Here is an 18,792-nt window from a genome sequence, read left to right as displayed (position 1 = left end):
GATTCAATACAATGTATTCTAGATCTGTAAAGTCAATTTCCTCAAATCTAAGCCCTGTGAAGATTTGGGGTTTTTTTTTACACACATCATTTAAGTCAAAACTAAGTCACATTCTTTCTCCCAAACTTATTTTTCAGTTGTTAACGTAATGGATGGTCATTAAATAAATGGAAAGTAATACAGAAAAAGAAAACACATTGTCCATTGTCTCATCCACCTTCTTTCCTAACTTTAGGCTCTAAAAATGCAGTTGTATCTCTGCTCTTTATAGTCAATAAATATGAAGTTTTTGTAGGCGAAATTGGGGTGAGATCTGCAGGGCATGACTGTCTTCTGATTGGTTGGTGGTGAGGTGGTGGGGTTGAGCTCCAGGAATCCGGTGCTCAGCCTGAAGTTACCATCCTCCACTGATAAACAACTGTTTGAACCTGCTCTTTGGGACTCAGGGAGGGTCGAGGAGTCTGCATGAAGCCCATTTCCTACAAACAAGAAATGGGGACCCAGAAAGATTTGGACCAGGGAGCACCTCATAGGGTCCTGCTCCGTTCCAAACCCTGGGGACCAACACTCACCTCCAATGATCATTTCATGGCCAGTCTTCTTCACTGATCCCGCCCCCCCCCATTTCCTCCTCATATGATTTTGGAACACATCTCAGGGATATCGTGTAATTTGTAAACGTTTAAATGTACCCACCTAAACAATAAGAATTCTTCATTGTAGCAAAATCATAATATCCTTGCCACACAGGCACCTAAACATTGTTTTCAACAACAATTCCTTAATATTCCATCGTTGTCTCATAAATTCCATACTTTTTTCCTTTTCTGGTTTTTTTTTTTTTTTAATTCAGATCAAGTTGAATTTGTAGGTCAATTTAGAGAGGATTGACTTCTTGACAGTGAAGTTTCCAGAACCCCAGTATGTCTTTCCATTTTCATCATCTGTAACCAAGCAGGACCCTCGGGGGTTTTCCAGGCACAGACCTCTCCCTGTACCCTCTGCTTTAGCTCCTCTCCCAGGTTCCCAGGTCGTGGTATCTGATGCACATGTTCCTAAGTTGTCTTACAGACGCCCAAACCCCCACCCAATGGAAGACGATAACTGCCTGTTGACCATGAGCACATGGCCCCCAGGCCTACAGGAGTCTAAGGATGGATAATGTTAACCCTGTGACAGCTCCCTGTTACCACACTGTCAGCCAATCAGAGAACTGTGCACGAGCTGATCACTTACGTTGTGACCCCCTCCCTCACCTGGGCTTTACAAGTGCTTTCCTGGATCCCCCCGGGGAGTCTGAATGTTTCCAGCACTAGTTGCCCGATCTCCTTGCTGGGCGCCTGCAATAAACGCTGTACTTTCCTTCACCGCAGCCCAGAGTCAGCAGATTGTCTTTTCTTCGCACGGGCGACCCAGGTTTGGTTCAGTACATGTCCACTGCTCTGTGGTTGACTCTTCATACAGTTTAAGTCTTTTATTTGCTTTTTGATAATCTTTCTTGTGGGCTTTGTAAATTACATCCTCTCACTGGTTGTTGTCTTTATGAATGGTTTTGATTTATATGTGATAATTTTGTATCCATCTTTGTTTATAATGTGTTTTTAAATTGACTTTACTGCATTGCAAGGACGTCATCAAATCACCTGCAAATTAGTCACGGTTAGACGTCCTCACTAATTTCCACCTCTGATTTCTTTTGCTTATCTAATTGCATTGGTGAGTGTATCCAGATCATGTCAAATAACAGTGGTGCCAGCAGACATCCATGCCTGGTGTGGATGAACAGATAAATGAAGGCAGAGACGCTATTATGGAGGAAGACTGTTGAAAAATACCATCTTTGTCTAAACACAAAATCATTTTTCAGTGCTTCACCAATGTGATCCATCCTCAGAAGCTGAACTAACACAGAGAGATTGAATTTACTTCCTTATTTTTTATTAGTAAAATTTATTCATTTTTTTACAGGCAGGTAGGAACCGCTTTGCGGTTTCTCTCCCACTCCTGAGTTTTGATTCCCACGGGTGTGGTGCAGTCTAAGGAATCGGGATACTTGAATACTCTCTGGTCACGACCTTCCGCACCAGTGGTCCTAGGTGTGATCTCTCGGGGTACCATGAACCCTGAATCTATACAAACAAGTATACTTCGGGTGTCCCCAGTTGCTGAGGATTTTAAGTTTCACACATAAGAAGAATTCGGAAACGTTGTGCTGAAAATTCAGAGAAGATTAAAGTTAATGCCTTATCCGAGAAATCACTGAAAGAATCCCAAATAGTGCTAATATGATGAACAATTGAAATGCTTTTCTTTCCTTCCTAACTCAGGGACTTTCAAATACCAGTCTAGCGGATGGCTTAGTGGGATACTGTAAGTGAAGGGCTCAGAATAAGACAAACGTAGGGGGGAGATACTATGGTGGTCCAGACACTCAGGTGCCTCTCACGGACACTGCCACTCGCCAGAGTGCTCCTAGCTGGCCGCCCGGGGAGGGAGGGAGGGGGAGACAAGGATATACAACCAAACGTGAAACTCTATAGGTACATTCATTACACTGGTTTTTATGTGGTTGGAGACGCCATCCACATCTCTTCATCACTTCCTGGGACTGATGAGAAATAGTGAAATATAGTTCACACGCCCTGATGCCCTGACTCAGGGGTTCATACGTGACTGGTTGGTGATGTTTCCCGATCGAGTTAGGAAGAGAAATTTTACTTATGTTACCTGGTATTAAATATTTATTCTCTTGAGTTCCTCTCTGCCTCCAACCATCTCATTTTGTGCCATCGTCCCCATTCCCTTTACTCGAGGAAGATGGGAGTGACCCTCAGACTCAGTGTTATGCATGGAATCTCAAAAGTGGGATAAGGACTGAGAAAGGGGGTATGTGAAAATACGTGATGAGGAATTTGGCTTAGAAACCACTGCTGTATGTGCCTCTGTTTTGCATTAAAATTCACATACCTGATGGGAGCCGAGAACTGAGGTTCACACAAGCCTCGCCTGCTCATGCTTTTGTCATGATTATCCTCATGCCCCACGTTGCATGAAGCCACCCCAGCAAACCCCTCTTGGGGGCGGGAACCCCCGGCATCCAGCCTGTTCCGAGGCTCTCGTTACCTGGAGCTCAAATGTTTGGACGGTGCTTCCTGTTCTGCTGTACAGAAACTGACCGAGGAAAATTTCTTCTCCTTCACATTGTTTCGTGATGCCCTAGAGAGAAAGCGACAGAGATGGAGGCTGTGATAGTGGGTGTCGGGTTAGAATAGGATACAGGCAACTGTCTGAGGAGCAGAGATTCTGCAGGCATTTTTGGGTGCCCGCCAGGGGCGCCGTCCTGTGCTGGGTTCGTACCACCCTGTAAAACCCAAAGATGCTTCACACCCGTGGGGCTGTGAGGTGAGAAGCAGGGAATAAGGATGTGAGGGAGCAGAAGGTGGAACAAAACTGAACTACCCTCCACGTCCGTCAATATCTCCAGCGGCCGGAGAAGAGGGGCTGCATCTGCGAAAGAACACATTTAGACTCTAAAGAGAGGAGCATCCTGCAGGAGAAAAAGTCTTCGAAAGAATAATCATGACGGCGGAAGTGAAAAATTCAACACGGGGTTTAAAATAGACATTGGCAAAAATATTTCAAAAGGCAGAACAAAAACCAGAGAAGGCAAATGAGGGACAAAAGATTTTTTTAAATAATGGGTAAGTCACACTTGTGGAACGCGGAGATGACACCCTTGGTCACAGCTGGGCGTCAGGCCTGGCCAGGAGCTCAGCTGGACAGGGCTCTGGAGGGAGAGCTTCAAACAAGAAAAAAAATATAAATTATCTGACATGAATGAGCATAATAGGAGGGTGTTTGCACTTCTGAAGGACAGGGTAGGAATGTTTTCGTGGTAGGAATGTAGAAAACTAAGCAAATTAAATTAGCATGCGTCAGTCATTTTAACAATAAAAACAATAAAAAATTTACATGAAGAAAATAGTATTCAGGTACACTATACGACTCAGCTTCGCAGAGAAAACACTGAATGCTGGCTGAAGCTGAGAGGCACTGTCTAGCAGCGTCTCAGAGAAAAAAACCACAGATTCATCATGTAACCCAGCAGTCCCACTCCCAGGAGCAGATCCAGGAGAAATGAGAAATTCTGGAAATGTCCACATAACTGCTACCCAACTGCTCACAGCAGCATCAAAGGAGTCAAAAGAGTGGTAGCATCTCATGCATCCTTCAGCTGCTGAAAAGGTAAATAAAGTGTGGTATCTATGTACTAAAATATTATCGAGCAATTAAAAAAAAAATGAAGTGCTGACAGGTTGTAACATGCATGAATCTTGAAAACACGCCAAGTGAAAGGAAGCCGTTCCCAAATACCACGTGTCATATACTTCATACGAAATATCCAAAATAGAGAAATCATTGCTATGTATACAATAAACAAGGACCTACTGCAGAGCACAGGGAGCTACGTTCAATTGCTTGTGAGAACATATCATGGAAAAGAATCTAAAAGAAAAAATATAAATGTATGTGTATGTGTAACTGAATCGCTTTGCTGTACACCTGAAACTAGCATTGTACATTAACCACACTGCAATAAAATTAAAATTAGCAAAAAAAGAAACACACTATAAAAAAAGTAGGTTAGTGGTTGTCAGGGGCTGGGGGAGTGGGAGGTGACACCTGAGAGGTGCAGGGTTTCTTTGGGAGCAGTAAAAATATTGTCTAAAATCCATCGTGGTGATGGATGCACAGCTCGGTGAATATAGCAGTAGTCACTGAAGTGGATACTTCGAGTGACTGAATTGCTGGTGTGTGAATTAATTTCTCAGGGACAGAAATGGTTAGCTGCGCAGTTCAGGTGAGACCCCAGCTCCCGACTCCCAGCCAATCACCCATCGTCACCCACGCTGAGCAGAGATTTAGACAGCTTCTCACATAGACGGAGAATTCCTTGGGTGCGCTGGAGATGTTCCCCGAGGGGGACACCTTCTCTGAGATGTGCTCCATGGTGACAGCGGTCGGCGTGATCTTCTGGGCGAGCTTGATGAGGGCGTGGCCCTGGGAACCTGGAAAGGCCCAGCACTTTCCAGGGTGAACATCCGGCTGGAGAGAAAACACTGCGTTACTCTCTTATCTGGTTGTAGAAATCCACCCCTACAGCGTTGGTCAGCTAATTGCTACTGACTGCAGGGCACGCTCATCCTAGAATATGAAGGCACCACGTGGGGTCTATCAAACAGGGAAGGTGCCGGGATGCCCGGAGGTCTGGTGGTTCTCCAGACCACGATCAGAGCCCTTTATTACATGAGTATATTTTCCCTCGTTGCTCTGACTAGACTGATCTGTGAGAGGCAGCTGGTTGTTATGAGTGGGGATGATAGCGGTGAGGATGGTGGTGCTGGTGGTAGTGAGGATGGTGATGGTGGTCGTAAGGATGGTGGTGAGGATGGTGGTGGTGGTGAGGATGGTGGTGGTGATGGTGGTGGTGATGGTGGTGAGGATGGTGATGGTGGTGAGGATGGTGGTGATGGTGGTGGTGATGGTGAGGATGGTGATGGTGGTGAGGATGGTGGTGGTGGTGGTGAGGATGGTGGTGGTGATGGTGGTGAGGATGGTGATGGTGGTGCTGAGGATGGTGGTGGTTTTGGAGATGACAGCTGTGGTGACAGCAATACTGGCCCTGATGGTAAGGAAGAAAATGACATCCACCGTTTTCTAGATCTCGGCTGCCCCCGGCATGAGAGCTATAGGCTCGCCCCTGAAGGTATTTCTAAATTGGGAACTAAATTCAGGTACGAGGATTCCAGCTGAGAAGTGCTCTACGGCCAGAGGATGTCTGATGTCTTTTGAGTTGAACTGACACGTTAGTGGAAATCTCACTTGGGAGCGTCTCCTCCTGTCACTGGACTTTAAAAGGTGTGTTGACCTGAACAGCACATGGCCCAGTCCTGGCCCTCAGGGGTCGGGCACCTTCGACTGGTGTTTGTTGAGTGACTGAAGTTTCCAACGGAAAAGGAAACCACAGAATCAATGTAAAGAAAAGACATGGAATGTGTATGTCCCGTCTGAGAAGTACGTGATCTACATCACTGACTTAAAATAACAGCTAATTATTAATTAATTAATTAACTGATCACGTTTGCTACCCGTGAAATAGGAAGTAACTCCAGTAGTTTGGTGACTATAAGGGTGCAAGGCGATGGTCTCAGGTTCTGTGGCCAGTTCGGAGTCGCCTCCACTGCAGACGATATTTTCATGCTGAGTAATAGGAACCAGATCCCAAAATAGAAGCAGTTTATTCTTAATCTAGCTTCTACCTGTAGAATCATGTCTGGAGGCATCTCATAGTTCAAGAACCCAATCCCGTGCCAGTACAGTTTTGCTTTACTGTTTTTATAACTTTCTGATGTCCCGGCTTCAATGATGGAGGCTCCTAAAATTACAAAAACAATTTTTAAAATTAAGAAAAGAAATCACACAGTTCAAAACACAGCACTTAGATTTGAATGTTGGAAAACCATCACTGGGCAAATTACAAATTTACAAGTAAAACTCATACTAGGGAAGTGGTAGGAAAAGTTAGGACTTGCAGCTTTAATTACCAATGAAATGTTGTCACTTTGAGAAAACTGTGGTTGCTCCCTGTGGTTTCACAACATTTCTGAAACTGGTATTAGGATAAAAAGTTGAATTCTGGAGCCACTGATTTAGAGATGGATCTTTTATGTGAATTGTGTTTATTGCCTAAAGAGACAGACGCGTCCCCATAGTTTAACAGCTCACGTGATAAAGGAGGCTTTTATGTCATCCCAGTTCACTCAAGAACAAAAGCCGAAAACCCAACAGTGTCAGCAGTGTGCTAACAAGTTGTATTCACAATAGTATTTCTGCAGTTGGATGGAGCTTAATTTTAATCAAAGAAATATAAAATATTCTTGTCAAATGTCATCCCCTCGGGTTTCTGCATTTCAGCTGTAAACCGTATTTATCTACGAAAAATAAAGAGAATGCAAACCAGTTCCTTCTGGACGTCACAACCCAACATGGAAAAGACACGTGCCTGGCTCAGTGTCACATTACCGGTGCCTTTTCTAAGATGATACGATTTAAAATAGTGGATGTGCGGTGGGGACTTAGCAAGTAGAAATACGAGACTCCCAGTTAATTTTTAATTTTAGATAAATGATAAATAATTTTTTGGAACTAGTATGTCCCATACAGTATTTGGGACATACACATATAATGAGAAATTATTTGCTTGTTTGCCTGAAATTCAAATTTAACTGGGCATCTTTTATTTTATCTGGCAACCCTGTGGGCACCTTATTTTTTTTTAATTAGCTTCATTTTTTAATTGCATTTAATTGCTTTATTTTGGCGGGGGGGAGATAATTAGGTTTATTTTTAGAGGAGGCACTGGGGATTGAGCCCAGGACCTCATGCATGCTAGGCATGCGCTCTACCACCTGAGCTATACCCTCCCCCCACCTTATTTTTGAATCCTGATACTGTCCGCTCAGTCAACCCATAGTCCTACTCACCAGACTGGCTGGACAGGAATTACGCCTTCACATGCAAATGTGGAGACTGACACCCCCAATCATAAACTGTTCAAGGAAAATTTTAACTGTGGCATGTGGGGTTCTTTAAGGAATTCAAATTCGCTGTCCTCATTCTCGTTTTTCAGTTTTTAAATCGGCTTTATTGAGACACACAGGCTATACAGTTCACCCACGTTAATTGTGCAATTCAGTGGTTCTTTTGGCATAGTCACAAAGTTGCATAACCATGACCGCAGTCGATACTGGGACGTGTTGAGTCCACCGTAGCACTTAGCCGTCGCTCCGAGCTGCCCCCCCAGCCCCCACCCCACAGAAAAGATAAATGAGATACAAGGATGTCATGCACAGCGCCAGGAATGTAACCAGTATTTCCTATAGACTCACTTTCAATGGCGTATAACCTATAAAAAGTTCCATGACTGTTGTACACCTGAGACAGTGATTGTAAATTAAATGGACTTGAATAAAAAAAAAAATTAGGTCGCTCCCAGCAGAAAAAAATGCGACAATGAATGTATGCATGTTCATGTGTCACTGAAAAATTGTGCTCTGCACTGGGATTTGACACAACATGGTAAACTGATTATAACTCAATAAAAAAAAAGTTAAAAAAAAAAAAAAAAGAAATTGGCCAATGGTTTCCCCAAATGCCCGTCCATGCTCCCTACTCAGCGGCCGCACAGGAGAGTGTGGTTCACCCTGTGGTGTCCCCGCCTGCGACTCATATTTTCATTTTCTTTAGTGTTTTTTTGTTTCTTTTTTCTTTTTTCTTCTGCGAAGGTTTTCACTGTGATGAAGCTCAAACGATCCATTCTCTTTCCTTTATGGATCACGCTTTGGGTACTGCATCTGAGAAATCCTTTCCCAGCTCAAAGTCATACGGGTTTTGTCTTACTTTTAAACACTGTCTTTAAAGACTATCATTTTAATTCCCTAATAGTGCGTTTCGATTAGGCATCAGCGGTCACTTGGTGAATAAAGGATGAACTGCTACGATGTCGGTGACGGTGGCAGGCAGGCTTGCTTTGTGGTCCCCTCCCCGTGAGGATGCACGGTTTGAGAGTCTGAGATTCGCACCCGGAAAACAACCTGCTACCACCGGGTTCCTGTTCTCTTCTTCATCGTCTGGATTTGCTATGCTTCCTCCTTCTCCGGTCCCCAAACTCTGTCTTCCTCACAAAGAAACCCAGAGGGCAGACAGCCTTGGAAGCTTCGCCTTCTGACCCTGACCCATCACTGCTCACCTGCTGACTTAAGGGCGTAGTCGGCCATCGGGACCTGGTCTTCTCGCAGCTTTTTAAGGACGTAATCGACCAGGTTTGACAGTTCCTGCACGGATTTTAAAAAGAGGTTTCTGTTAACCATCTCTGCCCACAGCTTGAGTTTGGACAACCCACTTTGCTGATTTGGACCTAAGTTCCCTAATCTGCAAAAGTAACAGCGGGGAAGGCCTCCCGAGCTGCGCTCTGAGCCCGGCACCCCACGCAGGTCCGTGATGTCACAGCCACAGGCCAGGGGGGACCGGTGCCTCTCGGGCAGCTGAGGTGTCCAAGCTGAGACATGTTCTGCTGTCAGCCAAGGTCACAGAGCCAGGCTGGACCCGAGCCCCTCCCGAAGCCCTGTCTCCACACGACCCCTCGGCGCCCTCACAGCGAGGCGGTCAGGCGGGCTGCGTGTTACCCGCCGGTGCCCTCTTCCTAGTGATAATGGCTCGAACATTTCCGCAGGTATCTGGGGACCAAGGCCGTTGACAGAGAGCACGTGATTGCCTAGCCGAGGAAGCACCCAACCTTTGGGTTAATTTCGGCTTCTTTAGGACACGTTCTGCTTCTAAAACAGCAGAGGATGTGAGATTTTACTCTCCAAGCATCCCGAAAGGACAGAACAGTCTTGAATTCCGGCTGACCTAGCACTTCGTCCAGGGGCCAGGACGAGAGGGACCCCGAGGCGGCGGCGGTCAGTGTCAGCTTCCTGTGCGCTTCAGGACGCAGAGCCTCCGGGCAGCAGAGACACTCCAGCTCGTGGAGGGAGGAGCAGCAAGGCCAGGGCGCTGGGCCTCACTGGGGCATCGCCTCCCCTGACGCCGCCGGGGTCAGACATGCTAGTCCCAGGTCCCCGAGACAGCCATTTCTGAACGATCTTTTTTTTTTTTTTTTTGGCTTTTTAATGCAAAGTGAAACAGAATCAGTTAGTGGGAAGTCTGTCTCATTGCGACTCAAAGCCTTCCCTGGGACCCAGCAGGTATGAAAAAGGGCCTTTCCCGGGGCGAGCTTTAGCAAAAGCGAGCTCGTACTGGGAGAGTTTTCAAGAGGACACTGATCAGCCAGCTCTCCGTTTTCCCCCTCAAAGGAGTCCCCTGGAGGGACGGTGGGCTTGGGCAGAAGGACTGGGCAGGCCGCCTCCCCACCTCACCTCGTTGGCGACCTCCAAGCGGTCCTGGACTGCGGGGGGCTCTCCCTCGGCGTCCCAGCTGTGATTGCGCAGACCGGCCCGCGTCTCTCTAAGCAATGCCTTCAGAGCGTCTATTTGTTCGGCTAAAAATAGACTCTCACGGAAGTTGTTCTCCAGCGTCTGGCTTTCCTTCCTGGGAATGGAGAACCCCCGAGGTGACAGGAGGAAACCATGGGCTCCCCGCCACTGGCAGTGCCATCAGCCCAGTGCAGACGTGCTCCTGTTGCAGAAGCCATCGACTCAGCGGGCCAATGCCCGGCCGTCCAAAGCCCTGCTCTGCACCAAGACGAAAAGCAAGGATGCTCAGGGAGCCAGTCCTGGGGCCGACCTGGTGCTCGGGGCGTGCCCGTGCAGGTGAGAAGGGCTCAGCCAACCTCAGGGTCCCGCATTCCCCCTCGGGGAGCTCTGCCATCCTGCCCTGAGCTGGGCGACTTCACGGAGGGGATCCTAAATCCCACCCCTCGCCTCCTTCCAGTCGGGAACCTGCATTCTGAGTGTGGTGCACAGCAGGGGAGTTCACACCAAACCTGGAGGTTCTGGGGTCCAGCCTCGGGCAAGGGGAGGCTGGAGGGGAACCACCTGTCTCCTGTTTCACACCGTGAGGATGCAAGATTTTACTTTCCAAGAGCGGGCTCTGCTTCTCCCACCATTTGAAACTTACTGGTGGAGAGCGTTATGAAAAATGCCAAGCCAGCAGGTAGTTCTTTATGTTGAAAAAATGTAAGCACTGCTTATCTGGTCTTTTTTTTTTTTTTTTTTTTTTTCCTTCCCCTGATTTGTTAAACAAGCCACATTCAGAATTTGGACAGTACCAAAAAGCTTAAAGAAATAGATCTGTCAAGTTTGGGTGCGTTTGTTACGGGGTTTATTCCATGCAAAGACGTTGTAACAAAATAATTTTGCATCCCACTGCGCTTCCCAGGTCATTAAATAAATCTGAGGATGATGTCAGTGGCTTCATCATTCTCCATCCAAAGGAGATATGCAACCGTATTGAACCATCGGCCAGTTTCTCTCCCCTTGCTAGTTTTCCATTGTTTTAAGCACAAATAGTACTAAAAGTCCCTCTCAGCATCTGTTTCCTTAAGGAACAATCCGTGGAGGTAGAAGTGAGTTTGGTTTTATAATTTCACCGGAGCATGTCGGTGTTCGGACCCACACACACGAGAACATCGTACTCACTTCAGAAATTCCAGTTTCTCTTTGGGCATTCGAAGTCTGGCCTGGGGAAGAAGAAGAAGAAAAATCACGCCAGATCCTGCCCACCAGTGGAGTTCCTTCTCCTGTTCGTAAAGGGAGAAGAAACCACACTCCCACCCTGACGCTACAGGTGTGGCGGGGGCCCCCCGCCGCCTCCGGCACCAGCGTCGCGCCCGGCCTTCCTGTACGGGGTTCCCTTTGAGGAGATAAGAGAGGCCTGGGTCTGCTCAGTGCTGAGTGACATGCTCTGGGCCCTGGAGTCCAAGATCAGGGTGTCAGAAGGGCTGCACTCGTCCGGATGCTCCAGGGGAGGAAGGCACATCCTGTTTCCGGCTTCTCCCACCTTCCAGGGGCCCCCGGCCTCCCCCATGTGCGGTGCTCGCTCTGTGCTCTGCCTCATCTCCATGCGGCCTTCTCCCAGGCTGTTCAGGGTCCGTCAGGGAAACCCAGCACATGTCATCTCAAGATCCCTCGTTACATCTGCAGATACTCTTTCCAAGTAAAGGTCCCACCTGCAGGTCAGGGGTGAAGCCATGACCTGCACCTTTCAGCCCGCCACCAGGACCATCCACATGTTACCTGGGAAATTCCTCTCCATCCTTCTCAGTGGGCTGATCTCCTCTGTCGCTTCAGACAGTCTGACCTCCTGGCAGTTTGCTCTGCCCGAAACCGTGCACCACATGTCAGAACACACAGTCTGCTGTGTGATGCATGATGTTGGTGTCAGAATAGAACACGGTGTGGCATGGAGGGAAAAATTACCCGGCTGCTTCTTTGGTCTGCTGAACAATTTAATTTTTTTAACAGAGTCTCCTCAACATTTCCCTTTGACAAGGATGTGGATGCGGGAGCTTATTTTTGGCAGGGAGAGATTACTTCCTGTTTTTCGGTTTCTGCTGGAATAGGTCTCCTGTTGGCAACGGCAAGCGTTCTCCATTTCTGTTTCTCTTTTCTGTTCTCACCTTGAAAGAACATAATGCAAAATACTCCTTCGTCCATCTGCTGATGGATGAATTTGAGAGTTCCTCGAAATCTAAACCTTTTCTGGGTTTTTTTTTAAGAGCATTTTTATTTGGCTCCTTCACAGAAGGATTTCTGGTGGCTTCCACTCCAGGAACAAATAGATAAAAAAAGGCAGAGGACACACAAAAAAGCGAGGAAAGGAAGTGAAGAGGAAAAAAGGGCTGGAAAAGAAGAGGTGGGCCTGAAAGTCCTGGAGGTTCTGGCCCCGGCTCTGTGTTTGCTTCTCAGCATTGTAACAGCCGAATGGGTGGGTGGGGGGCTAGCAGGAGTGGGGGTGTATGAAAGTAGATAAACCCTCAACAACAAGGTCCTGCTGTGCAGCACAGGGACCTCGATTCAATACCTTGTTATGACCTATAATGAAAAAGAATGTGAAAAGGAACATATGTCTGTACGTGTATGACGGAGACAGGATGCTGTGCACTGGAAACTGACACACTGTTGTAAACTGACTGCATTTCAATTTTAAAAACCCACAAAGGTGTGGCGGAGCCGCTCTGGGAGCAGCTGCTGGTCCCTTTCCAGAGCTCCCGGGTAAGAACAGTGCTGGGAACTAGAACCTAAGAGCCCTCCCGGAGCCTCCCTCCCCACAGGCTGGGCAGAGCCCCGCGGAAGGCTGGGGCGGACGTCCAGGTGATCAGAGGACGGTCGGATCTGCAGCCTCCTGAGACGTGCAGGGGTCGGTGGGGCCGGGCAGAGAGACATATGGAGCGCTCCACGAGTTTGCGTGTCATCCGAGTACAGGGCCATGTTCCTCCTCTCTGGGTCGTTCTGATTTTTGTCTATGTATTGCCCAGGCGAGCTCTGTTTTGTGTGATTTTTTTTTTTTACCTTTTTAAAGGACAACTTTATTTATTTATTTACTTACATTCATTTATATATGTATTTATTTTTAATGGAGGCGCTGGGGATTGAACCCAGGACCTCGTGCATGCCAAGCACACGCTCCACCCCTGAGCTACACCCTCCCCCCTGCTCTGTTCTGTGTTAACAGCTCATGTCTCCTGAGACCCAGCGTTTTATGCCTTCGAACATGGCTCCAATATTCTGAGCTGGAATAATTTTTCTTTAATTTTGTTTTTTTATTGAAATGTAGTTGATTTACAATGTATTACTTTCAGGTGTACAACAAAGTGATTCAGTTATATATATATATATTTTTTTTTTTCAGATGCTTTTCCATTATATGTTATTACAAGAAATTGAATGTAGTCCCCTGTGCTGTATAGCGGGTCTTTGTTGTTTATCTGTTTAATATGTAGTAATGTGTAAATGTTAATCCAAAACTCCTAATTTATTCTGCCCTTTCCCCTCTGGTAACCATAGTTTGTTTTCTAGGTCCGTGAGTCTATTTTTGGTTTGTAAATAAGATTTGTATCATTTTTTTTAGATTCCACATATAAGTGATATCATATGATATTTGTCTTTCTCTGTCTGACTTACTTCACTTAGAATGATAATCTCAGGTCTATTCATGTTGCTGCAAATGGCATTATTTTATCCTTTTTCATGGCTGAGTAGTATTCCATTGTATAAATACACCACAGCTTCTTTATCCAGTCATCTGTTGCTGGACATTTAAGTTGTTTCCATGTCTTGGCTGTTGTAAATAGTGCTGCTCTGAACACTGGGGTGCAGGTGTCTTTTTGAATTAGGGTTCCCTCTGGATATATGCCCAGGAGTGGGATTGCTGGATATTATGGTGGTTCTATTTCTAGGTTTTTGAGGAACCTCCATGCCGTTTTCCACAGTGGCTGCAGCAAATTACATTCCCACCAGCAGTGTAGGAGGGCTCCCTTTCCTCCCCAAACTCTCCGAGCTGGAACAAATTTGATGTGAGTGTTAGCAAATGCTCACGTGGCTAATAGTTATTTTGTTTGTTTGCCTAACAAAGCTCCCACAAGATACCTAATTTTAAACCCTATAATTTCCAAGTGAGTCTAGAAGATACAGTGATTGCCGATTGTACCCCGGGCAGGTGACCAGGCTTGCCGCTTTATATTGGGTTTTAGATACAAACCAACTACATGTTTGGAGCGAGTAATTCGCAGTCGTTGGTCTGAAGCTGTTCATTGTAAAGGTGACTGTCCAGCGGCTGCGGCCAGGCGGGGTGTGACAACGGAACTGCGTCCTCAGTGTAAATGGCGAACCGTGCAGACCCATGTGCCCAGTCTCAGCAAAGTCGGGGTTTGAATCTCAGCTCCAGAACTTCCAGCCGTCCTGCTTGGGGGCCTCATATAAATCCCTTGACTTGTTCTGATCCGATAATGGCATAAGTGGTCTCCAGTCTGTGGAGGCCACGGCGTAGGATGGACGAGGCTCTGTCTGGAGTGCTGGGGGGCAGGGGTCGGGTGCACCAGAGAGAGGATGTCGGTGTCCAGCCTCAGTCCAAGTCCACTGAGGTCGAACAGCTTCAGGACACAGGGGAGGCCACCCTGCCCGGAGCACTGGGCAGAAGGTGACTGGAGTTCTGTTTGCCGCTTCTCTGTGTGCTGGGCCTGCCCTTGGGGAGCTGTCTTAGTCTGTCCAGCTGCTGCAGGACACCACAGACTGGCTGGTTTATTAAAAAAAAATGGCTATTTCTCATAGTCCTGGGGCTGGAAGTTCAAGATCCAGGCACCAGCAGACTTGGTGTCTGTGAGAACCGCCTCCTGGCTCATCGGTACGTCTTCTACTGTGTCCTCACACGGCAGAGAGAGGGCACGGATCCCAGTCAGGAGGACCCCACCCTCGTGACCCTGTCACGTCCCAGAGGCCCCACCTCCTAGCACCTGGGGAGTAGGTCTTAACATATGAATGCTGGAGTCGGGGACGCAGACATTCACTCTATGACATCCAGTCCCTGCCCCTCAGTTAATGGCCCCTTGTAGCAAAATACATCCACTTTATCTCAGCAGCCCCCAAAGTCTCAGTTCACTCCAGTGTCAACTCCAAAGTGTAACATCCAAATCTCATCTCAGTAGCATCCAAACCAGACACGGATGAGATCCTGGATACCACTCATCCTGAAGCCAACTCCCCCGCCCCCCAGCTATGAAGCCATGACGTCAAACATGTGATGGTGGGACAGCCACGGGCTGGATAATCCCATTACAAAGGGAGAAACAGGGGAGAAGAAAAGGGTGGCAAGCCCACGGACATTCAGCTAAGGCAGAAGCTGCAGACGGAGGCCGTGAAGAGCCTCGGCGTCTCCTAGCCATGCCACCACTTAATAGCCCTCTGGTCCCCATATTATCTCCGTGACACATCCATGTGCAAGACAAAGGTGACATATTGCAAGCTGGACTCCTCCTTGCAGCACACCGAATTTCAAACGAGGGGCACACAGTATGATGTGACACGGCATCACCTGGTACTTGTAAAGCCTCGAGCCGTATTCCGCAATCCCGGCGTAAAATCGTCCGGATTTCGGAGGAGACTCTTTTTCTGGAAGCCGCCTGTGATTTCGAAATCCTGTGAAAGGAAAGATCGACTCTGATGAAGGAGTTTATCTGCAAACATTTACAAGGTGTTTCACTGTGGTGAAACCAAGCGCGTGCTTTAAATGCAGGACGAGAAACAACTGAAGTTCTCTCTCTGTGTCTGTCTAGGGCCCCCTCGCTCCCCTTCTGATGTGCAGTGTGCTTCCGTGTTACTCACTAACCAGCATCGCAGAGGCTCAGGGGCCGGCTGAGATGGGGTGGGTCCTCGGGGCAGCTAAAGGCAGGATGCAGAGATCTCAGGACAGACGTGCGTCCAGGTGCCCACGTGCAGTCACAAGCAAACAGCTCCCAGAACACGCCGTGGGCGTACGTGAGTGGGGACTTTGGCTACAGAGGGCGCTGTGTTCTTCAAACCGTCCACACATTAGAGACCAATTGTCCAGGGTGTGAGGGTTTGTGCAAACTGCGTGTCCTGTCACTTTGCCAGAATCCCGTGGTTTTCCCGTGAGCCGGAGTCTCCGGCCGTCAAAAAAATCTCTCGAGCTGAGTCACCCAGCTTCAGAAAAGACAGCTGGATGTGTTGGCCATGAACGCACAAAGGGTCCTTAAGCTGAAAACAACTTCTGTCATTTTAAACGACGATTCTAAGAGAAAAAAAGCGCTCGCCACGTTTTCAACCAAGAAGCCCGTGTTACAATCAGAAGTAAAAGGCACACACACACATAAAGTGTCAAGAATCACTTCCAGAGCTTTCTGGGTCCCTGCACTGCGACGTCTCTCCCCACAGACGCCCTGGGAAGTGGCTTTAAGGATCCGCACTTAGCATGACTTACCCAGAAAAAGAAGAGTCAGTATGAGCACCGTAGTCATGACAGTTTTCCACGATCGAGGTAACCTAAAAGGCATAAGAGCAGCAGCAAAAAGAATTGAACGGTGCATCGCCCTTACGCTGTAATTTGAACCTGAACCTCTACAACCAACTCGGCAAACGCGAGCCCTCCTGATGGACTGGCTGAAATGGAAGTGACCGCGTTAACCAAAGGTTAACTGCGTTTTGCGCTAAAGCCGTCACTGTGACCACGGGGACGATTATTTCATTGCTCCTCGTTTCTGTTTTCCCAGCCGGCTGTGCAAAGGGGCTGGGGTCTTCGGCCCATCCCAGTGGGCCAGGCTGTCTCCCTGCTCGAAATGTGTACCACGAACAGACTGTGTGGTCAGTTTTCAGCCAAGAAGGGACTACATGCAGCCCTGTGTCCAGGGTCCTGAGCCACAGTGCTGAACGCTGCGTTCTGCAGAGACACCCCCCCCCATGAGGTTGCAAGTCAAAGTCATAAAAGCACGTCTTCTCAAAAGGACGTCTCGTCTTTCATACTCCGTGTCCCCCACCTGCAGCAATTCATCTAAACTCCCCGCCCAGAGGGAACACGGCATGTCCAAAGTACCCGGGTCAGATACAACCTTCTGGGGAGAGTGTTGGCAAATGTTTTTCTCTCCAGAGAAAGCCATGAGCACGTGGACACAGCGCACATATAACCAAAGAGCTTCGGGAATCACTGCAAGTTACGTACCCGCTGGAGCCAGGGTTTTCGTGCTCCAAGCGCACCACATCCCTGCTCGCGCTGCTGGTGGCTTCCTCCGAACCACCCTGAAAAAGCCTTGCACCCCTTCTGGACTTGCGCCTGGCACACATCCCTCCACACTGAGTAACGGACGGCTGGTGGACAGAAGAATACCATTCGCTTCCTCTTTGCTATTCCGTGGAAAACATGATGTGCTCGCCAGTGGGTTTTTTGTCTGCTAACTTCGCCGGTGTTTCTCCTTCGAGGGGGAAACTGTGAGTGAGCAGACCTTGAAGCGCCTGGGGTTCTTCTGTTGCATCACCTTCTGTGGCATGTCATAATGGCCCGTTGCCGTGTCAGCCGGTGCCCGCAGCCCCTCCTCCAGCCGGTCCATCGCCCTGAACGTGCGTCACCAGGTGTCCCCCTTCGTGATGCTCCCTGCAGCATCTCCCCGACCTGCCACAGAACGCCAAGCTCCCCCCGGCACCTCTGTGCTGCTACAGTCGCTGTGTTTGCTTCAGAACTTGGTTTAAAAAAAAAAAATACCACAAACGCAATGGAAGACCCCAATTATCATTCCCCAATCACCTCTCCTTTCTTCCCCACAGACAACTACAATCCGAAAATTGATACGTGTAATTCCCGCGTATTTTTTGATAGTTAACCACGTAAACGTGCATCTGTCAATAACACCATCATGCTTTAAATTTAACTGCTAGAACACGCCCAGTTTTCTCATATTATCTCGGCGCAGGTTGATCCAGCGTGTTTTCACCGCTGTGCCGTGTTTTATCACATAAACATCACAGCCACTCGCCCGTTCTTGTACGGATGTCAGCTTGGGTGCCTTTTGGTTTCTCAGCATTACCTGTAACGCTCAGTGCCGTCTCTGTGCGAGTCTCCTGGCCGCCTGGAGGTGGGGTTGCTGGGCCGCAGGTGAGCGTGTTTATTGGGGATATAAAGTCCAGGGTGACGGTGTTTGCATCCTTTGAAGCTGCTGCTCGTGGTCTTGGAGTTGGACGTCGCTGGTGACACTTCGGCCTCATCTTCCCTCCTCTCTGTGCATGCGCGCCTGTCTGGCAATTTGGGGTTTCTGTTCCCTTGGCCAGTGTTGAAGATATTCTGTTGATGTTTCACCCAGTGTACCTCGGTGTGATAACAGTTTTTAACTTCTCCTTTACAGAGGAAAAAGGGTCAGATACTTCAGGTGTTCGGTTTGAGGAGTCATGACTTTCTGCTATGAGAGCTCAGTCTTAAGCAAGGCAGCTCGCCTAACTCTGTTTTAAAATGTGACATTTTTCTACCGAAGAGAAAGGCCATTACTGCTTCAACACGCAAGGCGAGCACAAGGAAATCCCGCCTCGCACTCTGTGTCTGCAGAGGCCGTGATCTCGTTTTCCCAGCGAGGCTGGAAACCCAAATTGCTAAGTCATATTGACACACAGAAATATGGGTCAAAAAAGAAGAGATTGTCTTGAAATAATTAGATGGTCATCAAAGAGACAACACAAAATTTACAAAGCCCCCCACCTCCTGTCTGTGAAAACCTGGTCCAAAGAATACGCAGTACAG

General features: G+C 47.9%; 1 protein-coding gene across 1 annotated transcript; it reads right to left on the bottom strand.

Moving 5' to 3' along the window:
- Positions 1 to 1,921: 1,921 nt before the first annotated feature.
- SUN3 (Sad1 and UNC84 domain containing 3) lies at positions 1,922 to 17,840 on the bottom strand. Its single transcript, XM_032476336.1, has 10 exons — positions 17,230 to 17,840; positions 16,495 to 16,556; positions 15,589 to 15,692; positions 11,199 to 11,239; positions 9,978 to 10,149; positions 8,810 to 8,894; positions 6,321 to 6,436; positions 4,939 to 5,106; positions 3,124 to 3,216; positions 1,922 to 2,212 (listed from the first exon to the last, which is right to left on the bottom strand). The coding sequence occupies exons 1-10, from the start codon at positions 17,349 to 17,351 to the stop codon at positions 2,093 to 2,095; spliced, it is 1,083 nt and encodes a 360-aa protein (XP_032332227.1). The 5' UTR covers positions 17,352 to 17,840; the 3' UTR covers positions 1,922 to 2,092.
- Between the last annotated feature and the right edge of the window lie 952 nt (positions 17,841 to 18,792).

The sequence above is a fragment of the Camelus ferus genome, unplaced genomic scaffold (genome assembly GCF_009834535.1).
Source record: "Camelus ferus isolate YT-003-E unplaced genomic scaffold, BCGSAC_Cfer_1.0 contig385, whole genome shotgun sequence".
NCBI lineage: Eukaryota > Metazoa > Chordata > Mammalia > Artiodactyla > Camelidae > Camelus > Camelus ferus.
This window is presented reverse-complemented; position numbering and strand designations above follow the sequence as displayed.